Source organism: Arabidopsis lyrata (assembly GCF_000004255.2).
Source record: "Arabidopsis lyrata subsp. lyrata unplaced genomic scaffold ARALYscaffold_4, whole genome shotgun sequence".
Classification (NCBI taxonomy): domain Eukaryota; kingdom Viridiplantae; phylum Streptophyta; class Magnoliopsida; order Brassicales; family Brassicaceae; genus Arabidopsis; species Arabidopsis lyrata.
Window position 1 is genome coordinate 595,873 of NW_003302552.1, and position 19,761 is coordinate 615,633.

Consider the following 19,761-nt stretch of genomic DNA (forward strand, 5'->3'; position numbering starts at 1 on the left):
GAGTTTATCCAAAGTTCCATCTGCATTAATCTTTGTCTTGAAAATCCATCGGCTTCCTAATAGATTCACATTTGCAGGTTTGGGAACTAAACTCCATGTGTTAGTAGAATGACATGTTTCAATCTCTTCTTCACAGGCTGCAGTCCATCCAGGATGTTTTAGAGCCTCTTGAACTGATTTTGGCTCTTCTGGTAGACCCTTGACAGTAATTAAGACATATCTTGGATTTGGTTTACGTATTCCTTGCTTCCCTCTGGTGATCATACTGTGCATGTTGGTTTCTTGAGAAGTCTGAGCATTGTCGTCTTGATTGTTTTCAGTCATGTCATTGTGATTCTGAGTTGAATGTAGAGGTGAGATATTGTCTCTTTCTGTAGGTTCTGGATGCACATTCACTTGCTGTGTGGAGTTATCAGGTAACATTGGAGTGAGAAGCTCTTCTTCTGTAGTCTCTTCTGACCCCTCTTCATTCTCATTCTGAACTGAGCCCAAAGACCAAGCCTGCATCAGAGGAGTAGTTGCAGGAGACACCAACTTCTGGTAAGTATCTGTATAGGGAAACCTTGTCTCATCAAATAGAACATGTCGACTGATGTATACACGTCCTGTAGGAGGATGAAGACACATGTACCCCTTATATTGCTCTGTATAGCCCAGAAAAACACACAATAATGACTTAGGATCAAACTTGTTTTTACTGTAGGGTCTGAGATATGGGTAACAAGCACATCCGAAGACTCTTAAAGCTGTGTAGACTAGTCGAACTCCATTCAAGACTTCAAATGGACTCTGCATCTTCTCATGAGTGGTGGTAGGTAGTAGGTTGCTTAGAAAGTTGGTAGTGAATATAGCATCAACCCAGAGATTTTGAGGAAGGTGACTGTGAAACAACATAGACATACCAAGCTCCATTAAATGTCTATGTTTCCTCTCTGCAAGCCCATTTTGTTGAGGTGTGTAAGGGCAAGACATGATGTGTTGAATGCCACAAGCAGTTAAATGATTTTGGAGTTGTCTATTAACAAACTCTCCACCACCATCACTTTGAAAAATCTTGATTCTCTGATTAAACTGATTCTCCACCAGAGATTGAAAACTCTTAAAAACTTCAGAAACATCAGATTTCAACTTAAGTGGATACAACCAACAGAACCTTGAGTAATTGTCAATGAATACAACATAAAATCTGAAACCCTGAACTGAAGTAACAGGTGCAGGACCCCAGACATCACTATGTATTCTCTCTAGTGGTCTGCTAGCTTGAAACTCTGATCTTGAAAAAGGAAGCTTGCACGTTTTTCCTAGTTGACATGCTTCACACATTGACTTAGTAGCCTTATTGAAAGAGATAGCACTGATAGAAGATAGATGTTGCATGACTTGATGGTGAGGATGCCCCAGTCTCTTGTGCTAAATAACATCACTTGTAATCTGTTGCCTGGATGAATAGAACGCCAAGAACTGAGGATTCTCCAACCTGTACAAGCCATTCACTACAGGAAATGTGGGTATTAATAGCGGCCGAAAAACGCAATTATTCATCTACCATAGCGTTTCCTTAAGCGCTCTGACATCGCCCGTTATAGAAAGTCGGACACTTTTGATAGCGGTTTTGCGTTGTGCAATAGTTAAGTATACAACGATAGCGTTGTCTTCTGTGCAATTGTTAATGTTTATAATAGCGTGATAAAGATGTTATTAAAACTCGTTAATTAGATTTTACCTATAGCAAAGATAGCAAATGTTTTGTGTTATTAGTTTGTTTTTAAATTATTCAAAATAATAAATAATTACAAATTATTTTTTAATTTAAATATAATATTTGTAAAAAAAAAATAATTTCGAATATTTGTAAAAAAAAATACCATTAAAATTAATACAAAATATATAAATATTAAAATGTTTAGTAACCCATTTCAAATTTCATTGTTTACAAAAACCACAAACATACCTATCAATCTACCACTAACAAACCTTCACAATCATCCCTAACATAAACAATATCATCATCAAAAGCTTCATCATCCAAATCATCGACTTCTTTGATCAGTCTTGATCCATCTTCTGGGATGTTGGAGCCGAGAAACGATTTGATGCTTTCATCATTTAGCTCACCTAAACGAGGAGAATCCATTGAAGTAGTTCTAAGTATTCTTGGAGACTCCATTGAAGTAGTTCTATGTATTTTGGGAGATTTTGGTGTTGGTGGTAGACGCGGAGACTCTATTGAAATAGTTCTCTGTGTTCTTGGTGATGCCATTGGCACATTTGCTGCAGTGGCTGATGTCGACCCAGCTTCAACTTGCTCCATTGATGTCTCGTGCGCTGCTACCAGTTCCCCAAAATCTAACCCGGAGCTCACTAATTCGTCGTATCTTCCTGACTGCACAATCATTCCATCTCGCATAACCTGTAAAACAGATTTACTCATTAGCAAATTCCTATAAAAACTCAACAAGTTTTAGCTTTTTGTTCCAACGAACTGTACCAAGATGCGATCAACGTTGTGAAGGAAGTCCACTTGACTCCTTTCCAGTCTCTTCCGATAGCTCTCTGCTCATCATGTAAGCGTCGTCCAAAAAAACTATCTTGTTAACAATAAAGAGAGAAATCAAACTTATGATATCATGACAACAGAACAAGGAACCAGAGATTCAGACAACAAACAAAGAAACAAACCTTGGAGTTCTCGTTGTTTGTAATTGAATCCCACTTCTCCTGAACCTCTGCTGGAATTTTCAACAGAATCTTGCTTCTTCTCTTCTTCTTCCTCTTCGTCTTCTCAAGACCAGACTCATCTTTCTTCCTCTGTCTCTTCTTCCCTACTTTGTCATTAAAATCAGTCGTAGGTTCCTTAAAATTGCCAAGATCTTCTTCGCCTTCGTCTACAAATTCAGGAACATAAATCTGACTTTTTATCTAATCTCCTCCTTGTGATATCCGTCACAGAGATGACTGGACCCGTAAACCCAAATACACGATTGAAATCTGCCTTGAACAACGGCACGCGTGGTATCTTCCGGCGCCGTTTTGAGGTCCAGATAAGTCTCCCCGACCTTCTCTCCCTCGAATGAGATGATTGGAAGAGTCGCTAGCTGAGATGCAACAGAGAGCGGTTTCGATGCTTTGCCGGAGCCGAATTTTGAAACGGAAATGTAGGTTTTAGGGATTTGGTGAGAGGAAGATAAAAAGAGAGAAGAGGAGAAGAAAGATAGAGAATTTGGGGCTGTTGCAGAGGAATCCATTGTTGGTCGATGAGCTCACCTATCTCAACGAAGAAGAAGAAGATTGAAAGTTTTAACCTATCCCATAAGATGTAAGATCTAAGAACAGATCGTACTAAGGAAGAGAAAGCCAAAAGGAAAAGAAGTTTTAACCCAAAAAAAAAGAAAAGAAGGAGAAACGTTTAGCCGTCGGATTAAATTCATCAACGGTGGAGAATAAGCCCAGAGTGCAATCTCAGCAGTTACTCCTTATTGGCTAAGAACATGAACGGCTCAGATCAAATCAGCGATACAGATCAACAGTGTATATTAATCACGTCAACAATAAGAAAGGACGGCTCAGATCAAAGTCGGCGCGATCTAACGGTGTAGGATTCGTCCCACCATGTGGGAGGTGAGTTCTCATTGGCTAATAATGAAAAAATCAGAAAATTATCATATAAAATTGTTTATTAATGAAAAAAATATAAATTATTTCTTTAAAAATTCAATATACGTATTTCAATTTTTAGAATATTTTTCTTATAAGTATAAAATTTTAAAATTAAGAACAATTAATATAGGTTAGTATTCCAACTATCTAACTTATATGTTCATATACACTAAGGCATAGTTTAGGGTTTAGGGTTTAAACTTTGGGATTTAGATTTTTTTACTCAAGTATTTATGTTTTATAGTTTATGATTTCGAATTTCAATTTAGGATTTTAACTTTAATTTAGAGTTTAAAGATTTAATTTAATTAGGATTTTAACTTTAATTTAGGGTTTAGGGTTTAGGGTTTAGGGTTTAGAGATTTAATGTAAGATTTTAACTTTAAAATTTAAAATAATTATTTTAAAATAATTTTATTTTGTTAATTTATAAAAAGTGAATCATGTTTCAAGATTGAACTTTCAACCCTAAACCCTATACCCTAAATGGTTTAGGGTTTAGGGTTTAGGGTATAGGGTTCCATCTTTAAACATTTTTCACTATTTTTCAATTAACAAAATAAAACAAAAAATCATTAAAAACTTTTCAATTAAAATTTATTTAAATTTTTTTATTTCTTTTACAAGAATTTTTTTCATTAGTATAATTTTATTATTATTATATGATACATTAGTTAATTTTATATTCCATTGTTGATTGTATATATATATATATTTTTTTAGAAGAAAATTTCTGTTCCATGATTTTGTTTGTAGTTTAAAATTATTTGATAGTATATTATTAACAAACTATCAAACGTATACGAATAATTATGAATTAAAATTTATTAACATGAGAAAACAAAGTCTAGAGAAGTGCATACATATATTGTTCGACATAAAAATAAAACAAAGTCTAGAGAAGTGCATACCAAAATAAAACAAAGTTTTCGACACTTTCTCTTTTTTTTTTTTTTTTTTTTGAACACCAGTCTTCGACACTTAAAACAAATGGTGCGACATAAATTTCAGAGACCTTGTTGTACTTGTGACACGTTGAGTATACATAGTGCAGTTTCAGCATCCTCTAACTTTTCCCTAAAATCTGATTCTTCTGCAGTACACTCAGATGGAAGTTCATCACCAACTTCAGATTCAAAAAAAGCTGTCCTCATCAAGTAATAAGCCTCTTCCTCTGAATTTGGAACATCTGCAGATGTTCTATCCCTCCTGTCCCCATGCTTAAACTAACATGGATTCCTCTTGTACTTCAAATCCATACCTCTAATCACAAGAGGCTCAAATACAATATCTATCAGCTGATGGCAAACATTCCAACAATCGACGCATGGACAGAACAGATTCTTATGTCAAAATTCAAAGACGCTATCACGAACCTTGGTATGAGACATCTTCTTTCGCCTCTCTCATTAGCCAGATTGCAATTCCCCCAAGCCTGAGTGTCTCATCTATTACCTGTTGAGAAATCAAGAAAAGTGTTTAGTGAAGGTTTTTACCATATGTGATAAGAAGCAGAGAACATTCTTGGGCATCTTGATTTACTTACGCATTGAGTGAAGTCCATTGTCTTGTAATCTTGCCATGTTAGCATTCCACCTGCGAGCCTATCATGTTCTTCCTGCTCATTTGCACGATGTTTTCGCAGTGGTTTCATTTCCGGCAAACAGTAGATTGATGATAAAATCTGCCATGGATTCGTTTGGTAAGCTTTCTTCTTCAAGCAATCTTCCAAGTACACCATTCCCAGCGCCAGCAGTATCTGATGCTGCTTTGTTCTGCAACCGCTTCTCTATCGTCTTGTTTATCTTGCTTATGATTTCCTTTCGTGCCTGAACAACAAATAAAAAGATCCAAGAAGTTGGTTAACCATAAGATGAATCGCAACCTGAAACAGAACAACCAAACAAAGAATAAATAATCATGACATTCTCTCAAGGCTTTGTTCGTATTATTCTTCAATCACTTGCCTTTCTGCAGATATCCTGGAGAAGCACGACTTCACCGTCCTTAAAGTTACTCAATGTCTGAAGCATATGGATTCCTCTTGTACTTCAAATCCATACAGATCCGCAAATCCAACTACACATCAGAAAAAGATACATGAGACATCAATAATCATGAGAGCAGTGGCAGCGACCGGTAAGAACTAGAGACAAGAGCTAGGAAACCAAATTAGCATCTTTATATGAGAGCAAGAAACTTTTCTACACTATCCAAACTCAGGACAAAAATCAATCGATACATGCATTATCTAGTAAAGAATCTAGTAAATAGACTATCTTGTAATGAATCTAAACTCAGACATAAATCAATCGAAAACACAAATTGAAAGTCGAACACCCAAACTCACATAAGAAGAAAGAAACACGATTCAAATCACACAAACAACAATCCAAAACCCAATTACTTCAAAAACAACAAAAACAGATGAAACCCTAACATGAATAAAAACTAAATCATTGAGAATATCGAACACCCATACATATACTAACCAATTTGATTTCGATTGATGTCTGTGACGATTAAGAAACATACGATCGAGATCTAGAGAGATTTCGACTGAGAGGGATTTAGATCTGAGAGGGATTAGACAAAATTAGGGATCGATAGTGGAAGAGAAACTAATTGGGTTTCATTTGGTGTTCATATTTGGTCTTTCAGGGAGAAAGAACGGATCAGTCTCGAGACAGAGAAGAAAGATGTGAGAAGAGGAAAGAAAGAAGAAAGATGTGAGAAGGATCGATAGCCCTAATTTTTTTTTTTTTTAAACTTATTGTTTCTTTGTTTTTTTTTATTATTTTGTTACTTAGTAAAATTTTTGGAGCCAATAAAATTTTAGTTTCCCGGTTATACCTATAATAACGTTTTAATTTACATCTATGCTATCATAGACCAAATACTAAGCGCCACTCTGAAATATTTTTCGCGCTCAACCTACCATAGCGTTTGCCTTTCTCCAAACGCTATCTAAAATTTTTCAAAACTCTATTATAGCATAAACATTCAAAACGCTATGCTCTTACGCTATTAATACCCACATTTCCTGTAGTGATTACTTTTGCTTCCCCGACTGAGAAGCTGGTTTGTGACTTTGTCCTTAACACACACAGACTCATTGTCAAACTCAATTTTACACGGATAATCATCTGTCAATTTTGAAACAGAGAGAAGAGATTTTGCAATTTCAGGGCAAACTAAGACATCTTTAAGAGGTAATGTACCTGTCAGACCTGGAAGAGCAATAGAGCCTATGTGTGTGATTGGTAAGAAATCTCCATTCCCCACTATGACTGAGTCATTTCCTTCATATGGTTGGCTCACATTTAGATTTGCTGCAGTGTTGGTTATATGATGAGTAGCTGCAGAATCAGGGTACCAACCACCACCTGGATACTGAGGAGAGTCATTGATCTTCATAGCAGCCATAGCCTGAGGGAAATCTTTTACTTCTGTCTGATAGTTCTCATCAAACCTCTTGTAGCATTTGTAAGCCGCATGACCATATTTTCCACATATTTGACAGGTAGGTCTCTGATCATTAGGTCCGTAGGTTGACTTGTCGCTACCTTGACCAAACTGCTGTGGGAAACCACGTCCTTGAGTGGAGTAAGAGTTCTTGCCACGAAAACTGCCTCGGTTCTGGCCTCTTCCACGACCTGAGTATCCTCCTCTAGCAGTGTAGAAGGCCTGATTTGGATTTGCCTCTGTTGCAGTGTAGAAAGCTTGGTGTTGATTAACTTCAGTAGGAGCTTCATACTTCTGTAGCTTATCATCAAAGTTGGTGAGTTTGTAGAGAACATCTTCAAAGCTGGGACTTGTTGGAAGGTCCATAGACTCCTCAATGACAGTGACAATAGACTCATACTCCCTACCAACACCAGACAAGACACCATAGATTTTCTCTTGTTCAGAGATAGGAGCACCTATTGAGTCTAGTTGATCACAGAGAGCTTTTATTTCTGACAAGTACTGAGCCAGAAACCTAGTTCCTTTTGTTGTAGTCTGAATCTTCCTCTGAATATCGAGTTTTCTAGTGGCTGACACCCGATTAAATTTCTTAGCTAGGTAAAACCATACCTCCTGTGAAGATCTGAGACCATAGACGCTTTTGAGAGTATCTTCAGACAGAGATCCAAAAATCCACGCCATTATGAGTTGATCGGTCTGCATCCATTTGAGAAACTCTGGATTGTTGGCCTCTGTGACTTGTTCTCCATTTCTGACAACCACCGTGGGAGGAGGACGAGCCAAAGCACCGGTAACATAGCCCAGAAGCAACTGACTGTTGAGAAACTGCTCAAACTGAAGTTTCCAAGACAAGTAATTTGTATCATTTAGCTTGAGTGTGACACACTGAGAAATAGAAAGAGTAGCTAGAGTGACAGCAAAAGGTTGAGCCGCCATGGCTCTGATACCATGTAGAGAAACTCAAGAAAGAGATAAAGATGAGAAACTTAAACTTTCATATTGAAATCTCATGAGCAAAACCCTAGACATAGTTTTGCTTTTATACAAGAGATAAGAACAATCTAGACTAGGAACAATCTAGACTATGATGAGTCATCAGGTGACAGCTATGACACTTGATCCGAGAGTGATGCGAATCTATTCTCCAGCTTGATTGGTTGAGGTGTGGAGACCGTACTCTTTGTCGTTGCTCTGCTTTTGGTCAAGGTTACCGTTGGAGACCTTGTTGACTGAGACAGTGACTTGGGCTCTTGGTGGGCTTCTTGTTTATGGTTTGAGCCCACATCCAATGTATCTTTAACAATCATAGCCCAAGTAATAAAACAGATCTGTCCTCTGAGAATCAAACTTAGGCAAAGTAATGGATTTTCTAGTGCTAGGGTTATCTCTATACTATTAAAAGAGAAGTACAAATGAAAATGGGTCGGGTTAAAATCAGAAAATTGACCCGAAATTCTGAAATCGGATCTTTGAAATTTTTTGGGAATATAAATTCGAATTAATAAAGAAAAATCGAAATAAAATCAAATATTTATGGAAATCAAATAAAATCTGATTGTACTTATGGTAACTAATAATAAAAGCATATTCCAAACAATATTATACATTAATTACGTATAATAAATTTGTTCATATATTTTTGGGACTAATTCCATAACAATCAACGTTTTTGTCATTAATTTCGCTCATTTTAGCCAATTATCATTAATTGAAAGATATTTTACTTGCTTCTAAAGATTTCTAGAAAATTTATCATAAATAACCCATCTGTTTTATAAATTAAATTGATATTTTTATTTTGGTCGTGTAAATTAAATAGATATTTTTATTTTGTTCGTGTAAATTAAATAGATATAAAATCCATGTAACTAATTTTAATTTAATTAGATTAAAACGAAATTATGATATTTTCATACCTATAGCTTACCAAAGAAGTTTAATTTTCAATTTATAAAGATTTCTTGAATATGATTTTAGAATTATTCAACAAGATGATAAGTATTTATTAAATTTTGTGAATCATGAAAAATAATAATTAATTTTTAATCATTATACTTCATCTTTCAATCTCTCATCTAACAAATAAGATACATATTCTATTATTACTATGTCCAAATTTCATTTTGTTGTATGACTAAATAATATTCACATTAGAACTGTCAAAGCGAGTTGATTCGTCCCGTTAAGTCCATTTTGCGATAGACAAAAAATATTTTGACTTGTAGTTAGTCGGTCCGCACGACCCGCGGGTAGCATATATGAAATACAAACCCGTCCCGCGAATGTATGCGGATTTGCGGGATTGTCCATGGTTTTTGTTTAAATAATTTTAAAGTAACCAAAATTTAAAATACTACTAAAATAAATAAATAAATCAAAATACTATTAAAAGTTTGTTTAAATTACCACATGTTGAATAAATTATAATTTTATCAATAAATACTAATATGCGGGCTGATCCGCCAACCTGCGGATGAAAACCGATTAAACCTATGACCCACTGCGAATTAATCCATGTGGCCCACTTATTTGCGGGTTTAATATATTTTCCCAAATCTGCCCCATAGTGAGATGATGTGGGCTGGACCCGCGGTTTTTGACCTATTTTGACTGCTCTAATTCCCATGAATCGTCTAATTTTAGAATTTTAAAACAAAATTCTATTTTGTAAATCATAATTATTACGATGGGTATATTTATAAACAATTTTACATTTTCTCTACAATTCGTTATTATGAATATTTATAAGTATACTACACGATTCGTTCTACTAAAAAACACACACAATATTAAACGCAACATATGTAAACCAATATTCTCCCGCGGTGGACCGCGGATCCGATCCTAGTATACCATGAGTTTAGAAGGAGGGCCATAGAAAATCAAACCATGAACAGAAGGAGCAAAACTTTTGTATGGTATAGAAGGACAATTCATAAGGTAAGTTGCAACAGACGACGATGATTCACCTTGATTTTGAGATTGACTCGCTGAGAAGAAGAAACGCTTGAAGGAATCTGACTTTACCTCGTCGAATGTGAAGATGAGACTTTGGGGACGAGTCCAAGACTTGATCAAGTACGATTTCATGAACTCTCGGCTGCGAATGATAGTTGCATGCGTATTGCTTCGATAGGCATAGAAATCTCGCTAGGGTTTTAACAGGCGATGCTTTGAGTATCTCGATAATGAGATCAGTTGGAATCCGATCTAAGGTTCCGATAGGTAGCTTACCGACGAATAGTGCCGATGGGTCTTGGTCACAAAATCTTATCTTCTTCTGGACGAAGAGAAGAAGAAATGAAGTATTGAAGTATATATATAGCTGTGATGGCTCGTTTTGCCTTTCTTTTTAAATTGGTATTTAATATTTAATATTTAAAATACATTAAAACGGTTAGGAATTTGACTTGTATTATGCAAGGGACAAAAAAACCGGTAATTTAGTTAAACGATAAAGATAAATATAAAATATTTATATTACATTAATACATGGAAAAAAATTATATAAAACTCGCAAATCGGAAGGATCCTAATGTAGTATATATATACTTTGAACTGCATACGCTTTATATACGCTAAATTATACATTTTAGAGTTAATGAGATGCGTTTAGCTTTAATATATATAAGATTAAGCATGACATATGGCTTGTCTTGATTAGTAAGGGTCGTTGAGTGAATGAAGACTTGTTTGTGAGGTGTGAATGTGTGTAAGTGTCATTTTTGTCCCATGAACAATTGTGTCTTTTTAGTTATTTTAGAGAATTGTGTCTTTTTATCTAGCTCACAATTTTCTAAAATGTATCCTTCCAAATCTTAATATCTATCAAATGGGATATTTAGGAGATCGCGAATAAACAAGTTCAATACATAGAGGCTACATGAACATAATTAAAAAAGATGCAAACACTAAACCAGGGACAATGCCGAGAGTATGAACATAAACAAAGTTTCACCAAAAAAAAAAAAAGACAAAGGTACAACTTAATTAAGAACAAACATTTCAATGGAGATAAGAGCGAGCACTCTTAGAGAAACATGAGATTATCAATCTGACCTGGGAAGATGGATAATGTGAAAGCATATGAATCTTTATCCCAAAGTTGATCCTTCAGTTCCGTGAATATTCCTTCTAGGTAGACTCTTCTTACAGTATTTTTCTTGGGATTATAATAGAGGACATAAAATGGTGTTCTACGATCAATAAATAAGTGTGCCAAAACAAATTCACCTGCATCATTGGCAGAAAATAGATGGGGAAAAAAGTTAAGTCTAGTTATCTATTGTTAGGCAAAACATAAAATGGTGCACAGACAGTTTCATACGGGCCAAAAAAATCTTACCTCCATCAGTAGCACAAAAGGGATAAAAATGATGATAAGTCTCGCCATCTAATGGAGGCAACACATACGACTTTTTCGACCATTCATGTTTCACAGCATCCTCTAGAACCCACAAATCAATTCTACAATCAGAATTTCCATAGAACGAGACTGCAAACTTTCTCTCGTAGCTTGTCAGCTTTCGGTTTAGAGGCGAGACACATTCTGGAAAATCTGGTAATTTTATGATAGCAAATTTTTCCGACCTAACATCAAAACTGATCATGACTGCATGAATCTTGACCAAGTCCAGAAAAGCTCCATAATACAAAACACCATTGATACATATTTCAGGAGAATAACGAGAATCAAGAAAGTGCGGAGGACAATCTTCAATCATCCTCCAAGAATTCTCCTTTCCCATTGTCAAAACCCAAATCTCTTGAGCTATAGAGTCTCCGGTAACAGGCAATCTTTTCACCATACACAACACTTTGTAATCACCACTGATGGGATCATAACCCAAGAAGTGGTGCATATCTAACCTATCAGAATCTATCTTAGGCAAAGTAATGGATCTTCTAATGCAAGGGTTATACACCATGAGATGAGGAGGAGGTCCATGGCAAATCAAACCATGAACAGAGGCAGAATAAGTTGTGTATGGTAGAGAATCGCAATTCATATGGTAAGTTGCTACTGCTACAGAAGATGATGATTCACCTCGATTTTGGGGTTGACTCACTGAGAAGAAGAAATGCCTCCAGGAACGTAACTTGGTGTCATTGAATGTGATGATGAGACTTTGGGGACGATTCGAGGACTTGATCAAGTACGATTTCATGAAGTCTCGGTTGCGAATAATGGATGTATATTCTTTCGATAGGGAGAGGAATCTCGCTAGGGTTTTGACTGGTAACCCTTTGAGTATCTCCGGCATGAGATCAAGTGGAATATGATCGTCGGAGATCTTCTTCTTCGCTCCATGTCTTTCCATGGCGAAGATACCAAAGGTGCCGATGAGTCTTGGTCACAAAATCTGATCCTCTGGACGAAGAGAGTAAGAAATGAAGAAAAGCTGAGATATGGCTCACGTTTTACACACAAAAGAAGATGATATTAAAAAATGAATAATGTTTTTTTTACACAAAATGAATTATGTTTATAAAAATTAAATTAGAACTCAATTGATATTTGTTGTATATATTTTAAAAAGAATAATCTTAAAATGTAACAATAATTATATACAACTTTCAACATTAAAAAGTATTGTGACAGAAAAATTCAACATTCATATAGTCATTGACAAAAAAAAAAAAAATCATATTAAGAAGAAACAAAGTTATATCGGTCGGCTCATCTATCGTTTTCCCTCTTTGTCTCTATTGTTTGGTTCATGCTTCTTTAAACAAAGTTTTCGTGGTTATGAAAATTTAAAGTTTATCAACAACAATATCTTTCTCTCTTTGGAGAGTGTTGTCTTGGAAAATAGAATGATTCCCATTGGAATTACTATCTTCTTAAAGGCTACTGGCAAGGATCACTCAAATCCGAGGGTTTGCTCCATCATTCCTTCAACGGAATGGTTTATTACTGATAACATTTTGGGGATTGCTCTGCCTAATGTTAATTGACGTTATCTATACTAAATTTTCTTCTTTCTATGAGTCATAGAATAAACTCGGATTAAGATATTGATTCTTATTATCTTTGCAACTATTGAAGAATTATAAACTCACTATCTTTTTGCATATGTTTAGTATTCTCTTTGTTTCGGAGAATTTTGTTTCTTTATTTTAACCATTTGTTTTGACAATACCAAAATTTATTTAGAGAATTGTATCGTAGCTCACTATTTTCTAATATATATATATATATATATATATATATATATATATATATATATATATATATATCAAGTAGGAGAATTAAAAGAATGCAAATTATGAAAAGGAAAATTACAAAATTAAAGAAGATGAGACAACAAAACACAAGTTCAAAATAGAGAGAGACTAAGCAAAACCATGACAAAGCTGAGAGTATGAATACAAACAAACTCTCTCAAAAAAAAAGACAAAAGATCAAACCTCCCAAGTAACTAGATGGAACACAACTACAGCTGAAGGAGAAACATTTCAATGGAGATAAGAGCGAGCAGTCTTTAGAGACACATGAGATTATCAACTTGACCAGGGAAGACAGAGATTATGCTATGATATGTATTTTCATTCAGTTCTGTGATTCCTTCTATGTATACTCTTCTCACACAATTTTTCTTTGGATCATAATATAGAACATAAAATGGGTCTGTACGCACACCTAGCGGTGCCAAAACAAGCTCACCTGCATCATTGGCACAAAAGAGATGGAAAAAAGTTAAGTATTGCCATCTAGTGTAGGCAAAACATAAAATGGTGCACCCAGTTTCGAGGGCCAAAACAAATCTCACCTTCATCAACAACACAAAAGGGATAAAAACCATAGCGAAGCTCGCCATTTATTGTAGGCAAAAAATAAGACTTCTTCGACCATTCATGTTTTGCGGCATCCTCTAAAACCCACAACTCAATTCTATAATCAGGAGAATAAGAGGACAAGAGTGCAAGCTTCCCCTCGTAGCTTGTAAGCTTTAGAGGCAAGAAAGACCTTTCAGGTAACTCTGGTCGTTTGATAAGATCAAATTTTTCCGATCTGACATCAAAACTCATGAATGCTTTATTCTTACCTTGTGTGTCGAGCAAGACCTTATAATACGAAACACCATTGATACATATATCAGGAGCATCAAGAGAATCAAGAAAGTGTTGAGGAAAATCTTCAACCAACCTCCAGGAATTCTCTTTTCCCAGTGTCAAAACCCGAAGCTCCTGAGCTAAACCAAATTTCCCACCAATAGGGTTTCCTTCAATCATACACAAAACTTTGTAAACACCATCGATGGGATCATAACCTAAGAAGTGGTACATATCTATCCTCAGAGAATCAATCTTGGGCAGAGTAATGGATCGTCTAATGCAAGGATTGTATACCATGAGTTTAGACGGAGGTCCATAACAAATCAAACCGTGAACAGAAGGAACAAAAGTTTTGTACGGTCGAGAATGGCATTTCATATGGTAAACCGCTACGGAAGATGATGATGGTTCACCTCGATCTTGGGGCTGAAGCAATGAGAAGAAAAAATACTTCCCGGAACACTTGTCTTCAAATGTGAAGATGAGACTTTGCGGACGATTCGAGGATTTCATCAAATACGATTTCACGAAATCTCGGTTGCGAATGATAGATGCACATTCTTTCGATACGCAAAGGAACCTTGCTAGGACTTTGATAGGCAGTCCTTTGAATATCTCTTGAATGAGATCAACTGGAACCACCGGATATGAGTTGCCTCCGATTGTTCCAAGATCATCAAAGATCTTCTTCTTTTTAGCTTTCTGTGTTTCTATGATAAGAACGTAAGGTGTCGATTGCTCTCAGTGGCAAAAGCTTATCTTCTGGACAAAGAAGAAATGAAGAATCCCGTTTTGGCCTTCTATTTAAATTGGAACTAGATATTGAGTATTTTTTTTTCCTTCCTTTTAAATTAAGACTATATTTTGAACCATGCTATGCGCGGGATAAAAAAAATCGGTAAACTCGTTAATTTCGATATATCTAGCTTTTATAGAATATAGATATTTCGCGAACATATATATGATTCCTATAATAAAAAGACGATATTATTTTTATTTTTATATTTTTTCAGGAGAAAAATGATTAATGTTTATAAATTTTAAAATATAACTTAATTGATCTTTGTAGTATATTTTAAAAGGAATGATCGTAAAAAGAAATCAATAATTATATATAACTTTCAACATTCAAAAGTATTGTGACAAAAAAAAATCAACATTCATATAAAGTTGTTGACCAAAAAATCAAAAAAATAAATCAACATTCGAATGTATATTAATGAAGAAACAACCCCATGACATTATAAAATGCAACAAGATTACTTTTACATTATTGTTTTGGAATGGGAAACTTATTATTCAGCAAAAATATATATATACATGGTAAGAAATCTAAACCTGAAAGGAAGTTTAAATGGGTAATAAAATTGTATGTGGGATGATGCGGTCTGGCAAACATTCTCAATAATTTGTGTTAGGTGAGAAAATTGACTGATGCCCTTTTTGGTGACATATATGATAGATCATAGATTGAGTGAGTGATGTCTTCCATTCCTTTTCCGCAAAATATTATAAATCGTTGCTTGAAAATATGAGACGGATAAGAAAAAGATCCAGTAGAGAGAACTTGTGACTAAGCATGTTTTGCACCATGTCAAGACCAATCCAAAGTTGGAGTTGTGCCAAGGACTGGGTAGCTAATGTCGGGTATAAGTAAATATATTTTACGTTAGAAACAAAATATCCATCTTATATATACTTGTTGATTCATTTATAGCTAAATACGAGAAAAAATAATTTAATTATAAAGCACCATGTTAAATAATTTAATTGTTTGTTGATTCACCAACACTAAGCTTACCAGAGGCAAAGCCGAGAGTATGATGAAGATAAACAAACTGTCATCAATAATGAAATTTTTTTAAGTAACTTAGGTGAAACTCAACTACAATAAAATCAATATAGTGAGGAGGAAAATTTTCTACTAACCTCCAATAATTCCCATATTACCTAATGTCAGAATCCGAAGCTCCTCAGCTAAACCGCGTCTCTTACGAACATGCGTTCCTACTGTCATACACAAAACTTTGTAATCATCATCAATGGAATCATATCCCAAGAAGTGGTGCATATCAGTCCTCTGAGAATTGATCTTAGGAAAAGTAATGGATCGTCTAGTGCTAGGGTTGTATACCATGATTTTAGACAGAGGTCCCTAACAAATCAAACCGGGAATAGAGGGACGGTTCAGAATGACATTTCATATGGTAAGTTTCTTCTATAGAACTAATAGAAGAGGGTAATATGTCACCTCGACTTTGGGTATGACTCGCTGAGAAGAAGAAATGCTTCGCGGAACACATGCCTTTGAATGTGAAGATGAGATTTTGAGGACGATTCGAAGACTTGATCAAGTACAATTTCATGAAATCTCGGTAGCGAGTGATGAATGCAAATTCTTTCGATACGCATAGAAACCTTGCTAAGGTTTTAAGGGGTAATCTTTTGAATGTTTCATAAATGAGATCAAACGGAATCTGAATTGAGTTTCCCTTGCTTGTGCTCTGATCATCAGAGATCTTTTTCTTCCCTCTCTGTCTTTCCATGGTCTTCTAGTCTATTGACTAACGAGAGCACTCTTTAGAGGAAAGAGATTCTCAACCTGCCCAGGGAAGATAGAGATTGTATAAGATTAAAATCTTTATCCTAAAGTGGAAGCTTCAGTTCCGTGATACCTTCTATAAAGACTCTTCTCACGGCATTTTTCTTCGTATCATAACAGAGAACATCAAATGGGATCGTAACCTAAGTAATGGTACATGTATAACATTGGATATTAATGAAAGATAACCCTGAGATCCTTAATATGTATAACATTGGATATTAATGAAAGATAACCCTGAGATCGTTAAGCAAAACATTCAAGAAAACTATTTCTATCACTTTATGAGATACTTAGATATATATATAAAAGGTAATTTATAGAAGATGAAGAGCGTAATGCCCTAGTTCAAAACAGAAAGTCTACATATTAAATACATGCCGATCGATACTATGAACATAGACAAACTGTCACCAAAAAAAAAAAGACAAAAGATAATCAAAAACCTCCCAAGTAAGTAAGATTAAACACAACTAAAGCTGAAGAACAAACATTTCATCAGTGGGGAGAGCGCGCCTCAGAGAAACATGAGATTATCAACCTGACCAGAGAAGACGGAGATTATACGAAGATATCGATCCTTGTCCCAACGCGGAACCATTAGTTCTCTGATTCCTTGTATGACCACACTTCTCATAGTTTTTTTCTTTGGATGATAAAAGAGAACTTCAAATGTTTTTGAACGCACATAGTCAGGTGCCAAAACAATCTCCCCTGCATCATTAGTACAAAAGAGATAGTGATGAAAGTAAGGACTGTGAACTAGTGTAGACAAAACATCATAAGACATCTTGGACCATTCATGTTTTGCAGCATCCACTAGAACCCACAAATGAATTCTACAATCAGCAATTCCAGGAAACAGGAGTGTAGGCTTTCCCTCATAGCGTGTCAGCTTTGGACGGAAGTCATGGTCTGGTCCTCCTTTAATAAGATGAAATTTTTCAGATCTAACATCAAAACTCATGACTGCATGATTCGCGGCTGTATCAAGCATAGCTACATAATACAAAACACCATTGATACACAAATCAGGAGTATCTTCATAACAAAGACAGTGAGGAGGAAAATCTTCAATCACCATCCAAGAAGTCCGCTTTCTCAAAGTCAAAACCCGAAGCTCCTGAGCTAAATACCGTCCCCATTTAACATGCATGCCTTTGATCATACACAACACTTTGTAATCACCATCAATAGGATCATAACCTATATGGTGGTATATAGATACACTCTGAGTATCAATCTTGGGAAGGATTTTGGATCTTCTAGTGCTAGGGTTAGATACTATTAGTTTAGAAGGAGGTCCATGGCAAATCAGACCGTGAACAGAAGGAGCAACGGTTCTAAATAGATCCTGGCAATTCATAAGGTAAGTTGGTACAGAAGATGAAGTTGATTCACCTTGATCAAGCAATGAGAAGAAGCAATGCTTCCCGTTGCCAGCGATTGTGAAGATGAGACTTTGCGGGCGAGTCGAAGACTTGATCAAGTACGATTTCATGAAGTCTCGGTTGCGAATGATGGAAGTATATTCTTTCGATAGAGAGAGGAACCTAGCTAGGGTTTTGACAGGTAACCCTTTGAGTATCTCCGGGATTAGGTCAAACGGAATCTGAACTGGGTTTGCTCTGCATGTTATCAGATCATCGGAGATCTTCTTCATCTTCTTCGATCTCTGTTTCTCCATGGCGGTGATAAGAACGAAGAGACGTCGATTTGACTTCCCACTGAGAAAAACTTAAGGAAGAAGAGAAGAAATAAGAAATGAGGAGGAAACGTGGTGCCGTTTTAAACGGGTGGGAATATGAGTAGACGTGGTGCCGTTTCAATTAAAATGGACGAAGCTTTTGACGGATGTCACGGAGTTAAACGCTACACGTTTCCATTACTGACATTGAAATGACCATTACACGCAAAATTCGGGATTTTCAGATTTTGTTAAATTTCTTTTAGTTTGGGCCTTGTAAAATTGTTTTGTAACCGAAATAATTGAAAGAAATATAACCAAATCTAGGGAAAGTGTGAATTAATTGATTGAGGAATTTAGGGGAATCTGAGTTTTAATAAGTTTTAATGTTGAGTAAATTAAGTGAAACAATGATAATAATTTACCATCAATTCTGTTTATTTTAACATCAAGCTCTTCTACTTAATTCTTTCAATTTTCAAAATAAACACCATACAAATATCCAAAATTAATGTTCTTTTTGGATCTTTATATATGCTAGGGTTGTACGTATACCATGAGTTTAGAAGGATGTCCATAGCAAATCAAACCACGAACAGAGGGAGCAACGGTTGTATACGACTGAGAATGACAATTCATATGGTAAGTTACTACGGTAGATGATGATGATTCACCTCGATTTTGAATATATAACTTAAATATAGCAAATTGATGTGTTGCAAATTAAATTGCCGGAGAAATGATTGTATGTTTCAAGTCTTTTGTCTCACTGATGAAGGTGAGCTTGTAAACCACCATTTTCCCTTCTTTATTATGATCCACAGGAAAATAATGAGGGAACAGTCTACATAGAAGGAATCACATAACTGAAGCTTCCACTTTGGGATAAAGATTCAGATCGTCATTTAATCTCTATCTTTCCTGGTCAGGTTGAGAATCTCATATGTCTCTAACGAGTGATCATCTCCACTTAAATGTTTTGTTCTTCGGTTGTAGTTGAGTTTTATCTAGTTTAATTGGGAGGGTTTCATGATCTTTTGTCTTTATTGGTGACAGTTTCTCTATGTTCTTAGTCAGGGCTTTGCCTCTTGTTGCTTAGTGTTGCACGTCTTGAATATTCACGGAGTTTCTCTGTTTTGAACTTATACATTACCCCCTTCATCTTTTATAAATTTAGAGGTCTACTATCTTATGTTACATCTGGATTGATATGTTTATATTTGTTTACATGTGGATTCTCGATCTCTCAGATTCCTAAATTGTGGACAAAGTTTAATATGACATTGAA

The 19,761-nt window shown here is 35.5% G+C and overlaps 5 protein-coding genes and 1 pseudogene across 5 annotated transcripts; all 6 read right to left on the reverse strand.

Annotated features, from left to right (window-relative positions):
* Positions 1-1,867: 1,867 nt before the first annotated feature.
* On the reverse strand, positions 1,868-2,586 carry LOC110229435 (ABC transporter C family member 14-like). The gene is made up of 2 exons (XM_021029604.1): positions 2,489-2,586; positions 1,868-2,410 (listed from the first exon to the last, which is right to left on the reverse strand). Exon 2 carries the CDS (start codon positions 2,405-2,407, stop codon positions 1,955-1,957), a length of 453 nt encoding a protein of 150 aa, XP_020885263.1. The 5' UTR covers positions 2,408-2,410; positions 2,489-2,586; the 3' UTR covers positions 1,868-1,954.
* Positions 2,587-4,464: 1,878 nt separating this feature from the next.
* Positions 4,465-5,413, reverse strand: LOC110229436 (cytochrome P450 90B1-like). Its single transcript, XM_021029605.1, has 3 exons — positions 5,204-5,413; positions 5,034-5,112; positions 4,465-4,920 (listed from the first exon to the last, which is right to left on the reverse strand). The coding sequence occupies exons 1-3, from the start codon at positions 5,396-5,398 to the stop codon at positions 4,907-4,909; spliced, it is 288 nt and encodes a 95-aa protein (XP_020885264.1). The 5' UTR covers positions 5,399-5,413; the 3' UTR covers positions 4,465-4,906.
* Positions 5,414-10,947: 5,534 nt separating this feature from the next.
* LOC110229434 (F-box protein At2g21930-like) lies at positions 10,948-12,567 on the reverse strand. The gene is made up of 2 exons (XM_021029603.1): positions 11,471-12,567; positions 10,948-11,358 (listed from the first exon to the last, which is right to left on the reverse strand). Exons 1-2 carry the CDS (start codon positions 12,444-12,446, stop codon positions 11,156-11,158), a joined length of 1,179 nt encoding a protein of 392 aa, XP_020885262.1. The 5' UTR covers positions 12,447-12,567; the 3' UTR covers positions 10,948-11,155.
* An 827-nt stretch (positions 12,568-13,394) lies between these two features.
* Positions 13,395-15,895, reverse strand: LOC9316474 (F-box protein At2g21930). Its single transcript, XM_021027751.1, has 3 exons — positions 15,884-15,895; positions 13,899-14,922; positions 13,395-13,792 (listed from the first exon to the last, which is right to left on the reverse strand). The coding sequence occupies exons 1-3, from the start codon at positions 15,893-15,895 to the stop codon at positions 13,611-13,613; spliced, it is 1,218 nt and encodes a 405-aa protein (XP_020883410.1). The 3' UTR covers positions 13,395-13,610.
* On the reverse strand, positions 15,470-17,066 carry LOC110228926 (annotated as a pseudogene).
* Positions 17,067-17,088: 22 nt separating this feature from the next.
* LOC9316475 (F-box protein At2g21930) lies at positions 17,089-18,691 on the reverse strand. Its single transcript, XM_002880362.2, has one exon. It carries the CDS (start codon positions 18,471-18,473, stop codon positions 17,304-17,306), a length of 1,170 nt encoding a protein of 389 aa, XP_002880408.1. The 5' UTR covers positions 18,474-18,691; the 3' UTR covers positions 17,089-17,303.
* Positions 18,692-19,761: the final 1,070 nt, after the last annotated feature.

What these genes read in the sequence shown, in the direction of transcription:
- LOC110229435 (XM_021029604.1), bottom strand. Translation starts at nt 2,407, where the DNA reads ATGCGAGATGGAATGATTGTGCAGTCAGGAAGATACGACGAATTAGTG.
- LOC110229436 (XM_021029605.1), bottom strand. Translation starts at nt 5,398, where the DNA reads ATGGTGTACTTGGAAGATTGCTTGAAGAAGAAAGCTTACCAAACGAAT. An exon ending in CAATGGACTTCACTCAATGC is followed by an intron (nt 5,113 to 5,203) that starts GTAAGTAAATCA and finishes ATTTCTCAACAG; the next exon opens with GTAATAGATGAGACACTCAG.
- LOC110229434 (XM_021029603.1), bottom strand. Translation starts at nt 12,446, where the DNA reads ATGGAAAGACATGGAGCGAAGAAGAAGATCTCCGACGATCATATTCCA. An exon ending in CTTTTGTGCTACTGATGGAG is followed by an intron (nt 11,359 to 11,470) that starts GTAAGATTTTTT and finishes CCAATGATGCAG; the next exon opens with GTGAATTTGTTTTGGCACAC.
- LOC9316474 (XM_021027751.1), bottom strand. An exon ending in CTTTTGTGTTGTTGATGAAG is followed by an intron (nt 13,793 to 13,898) that starts GTGAGATTTGTT and finishes CCAATGATGCAG; the next exon opens with GTGAGCTTGTTTTGGCACCG.
- LOC9316475 (XM_002880362.2), bottom strand. Translation starts at nt 18,473, where the DNA reads ATGGAGAAACAGAGATCGAAGAAGATGAAGAAGATCTCCGATGATCTG.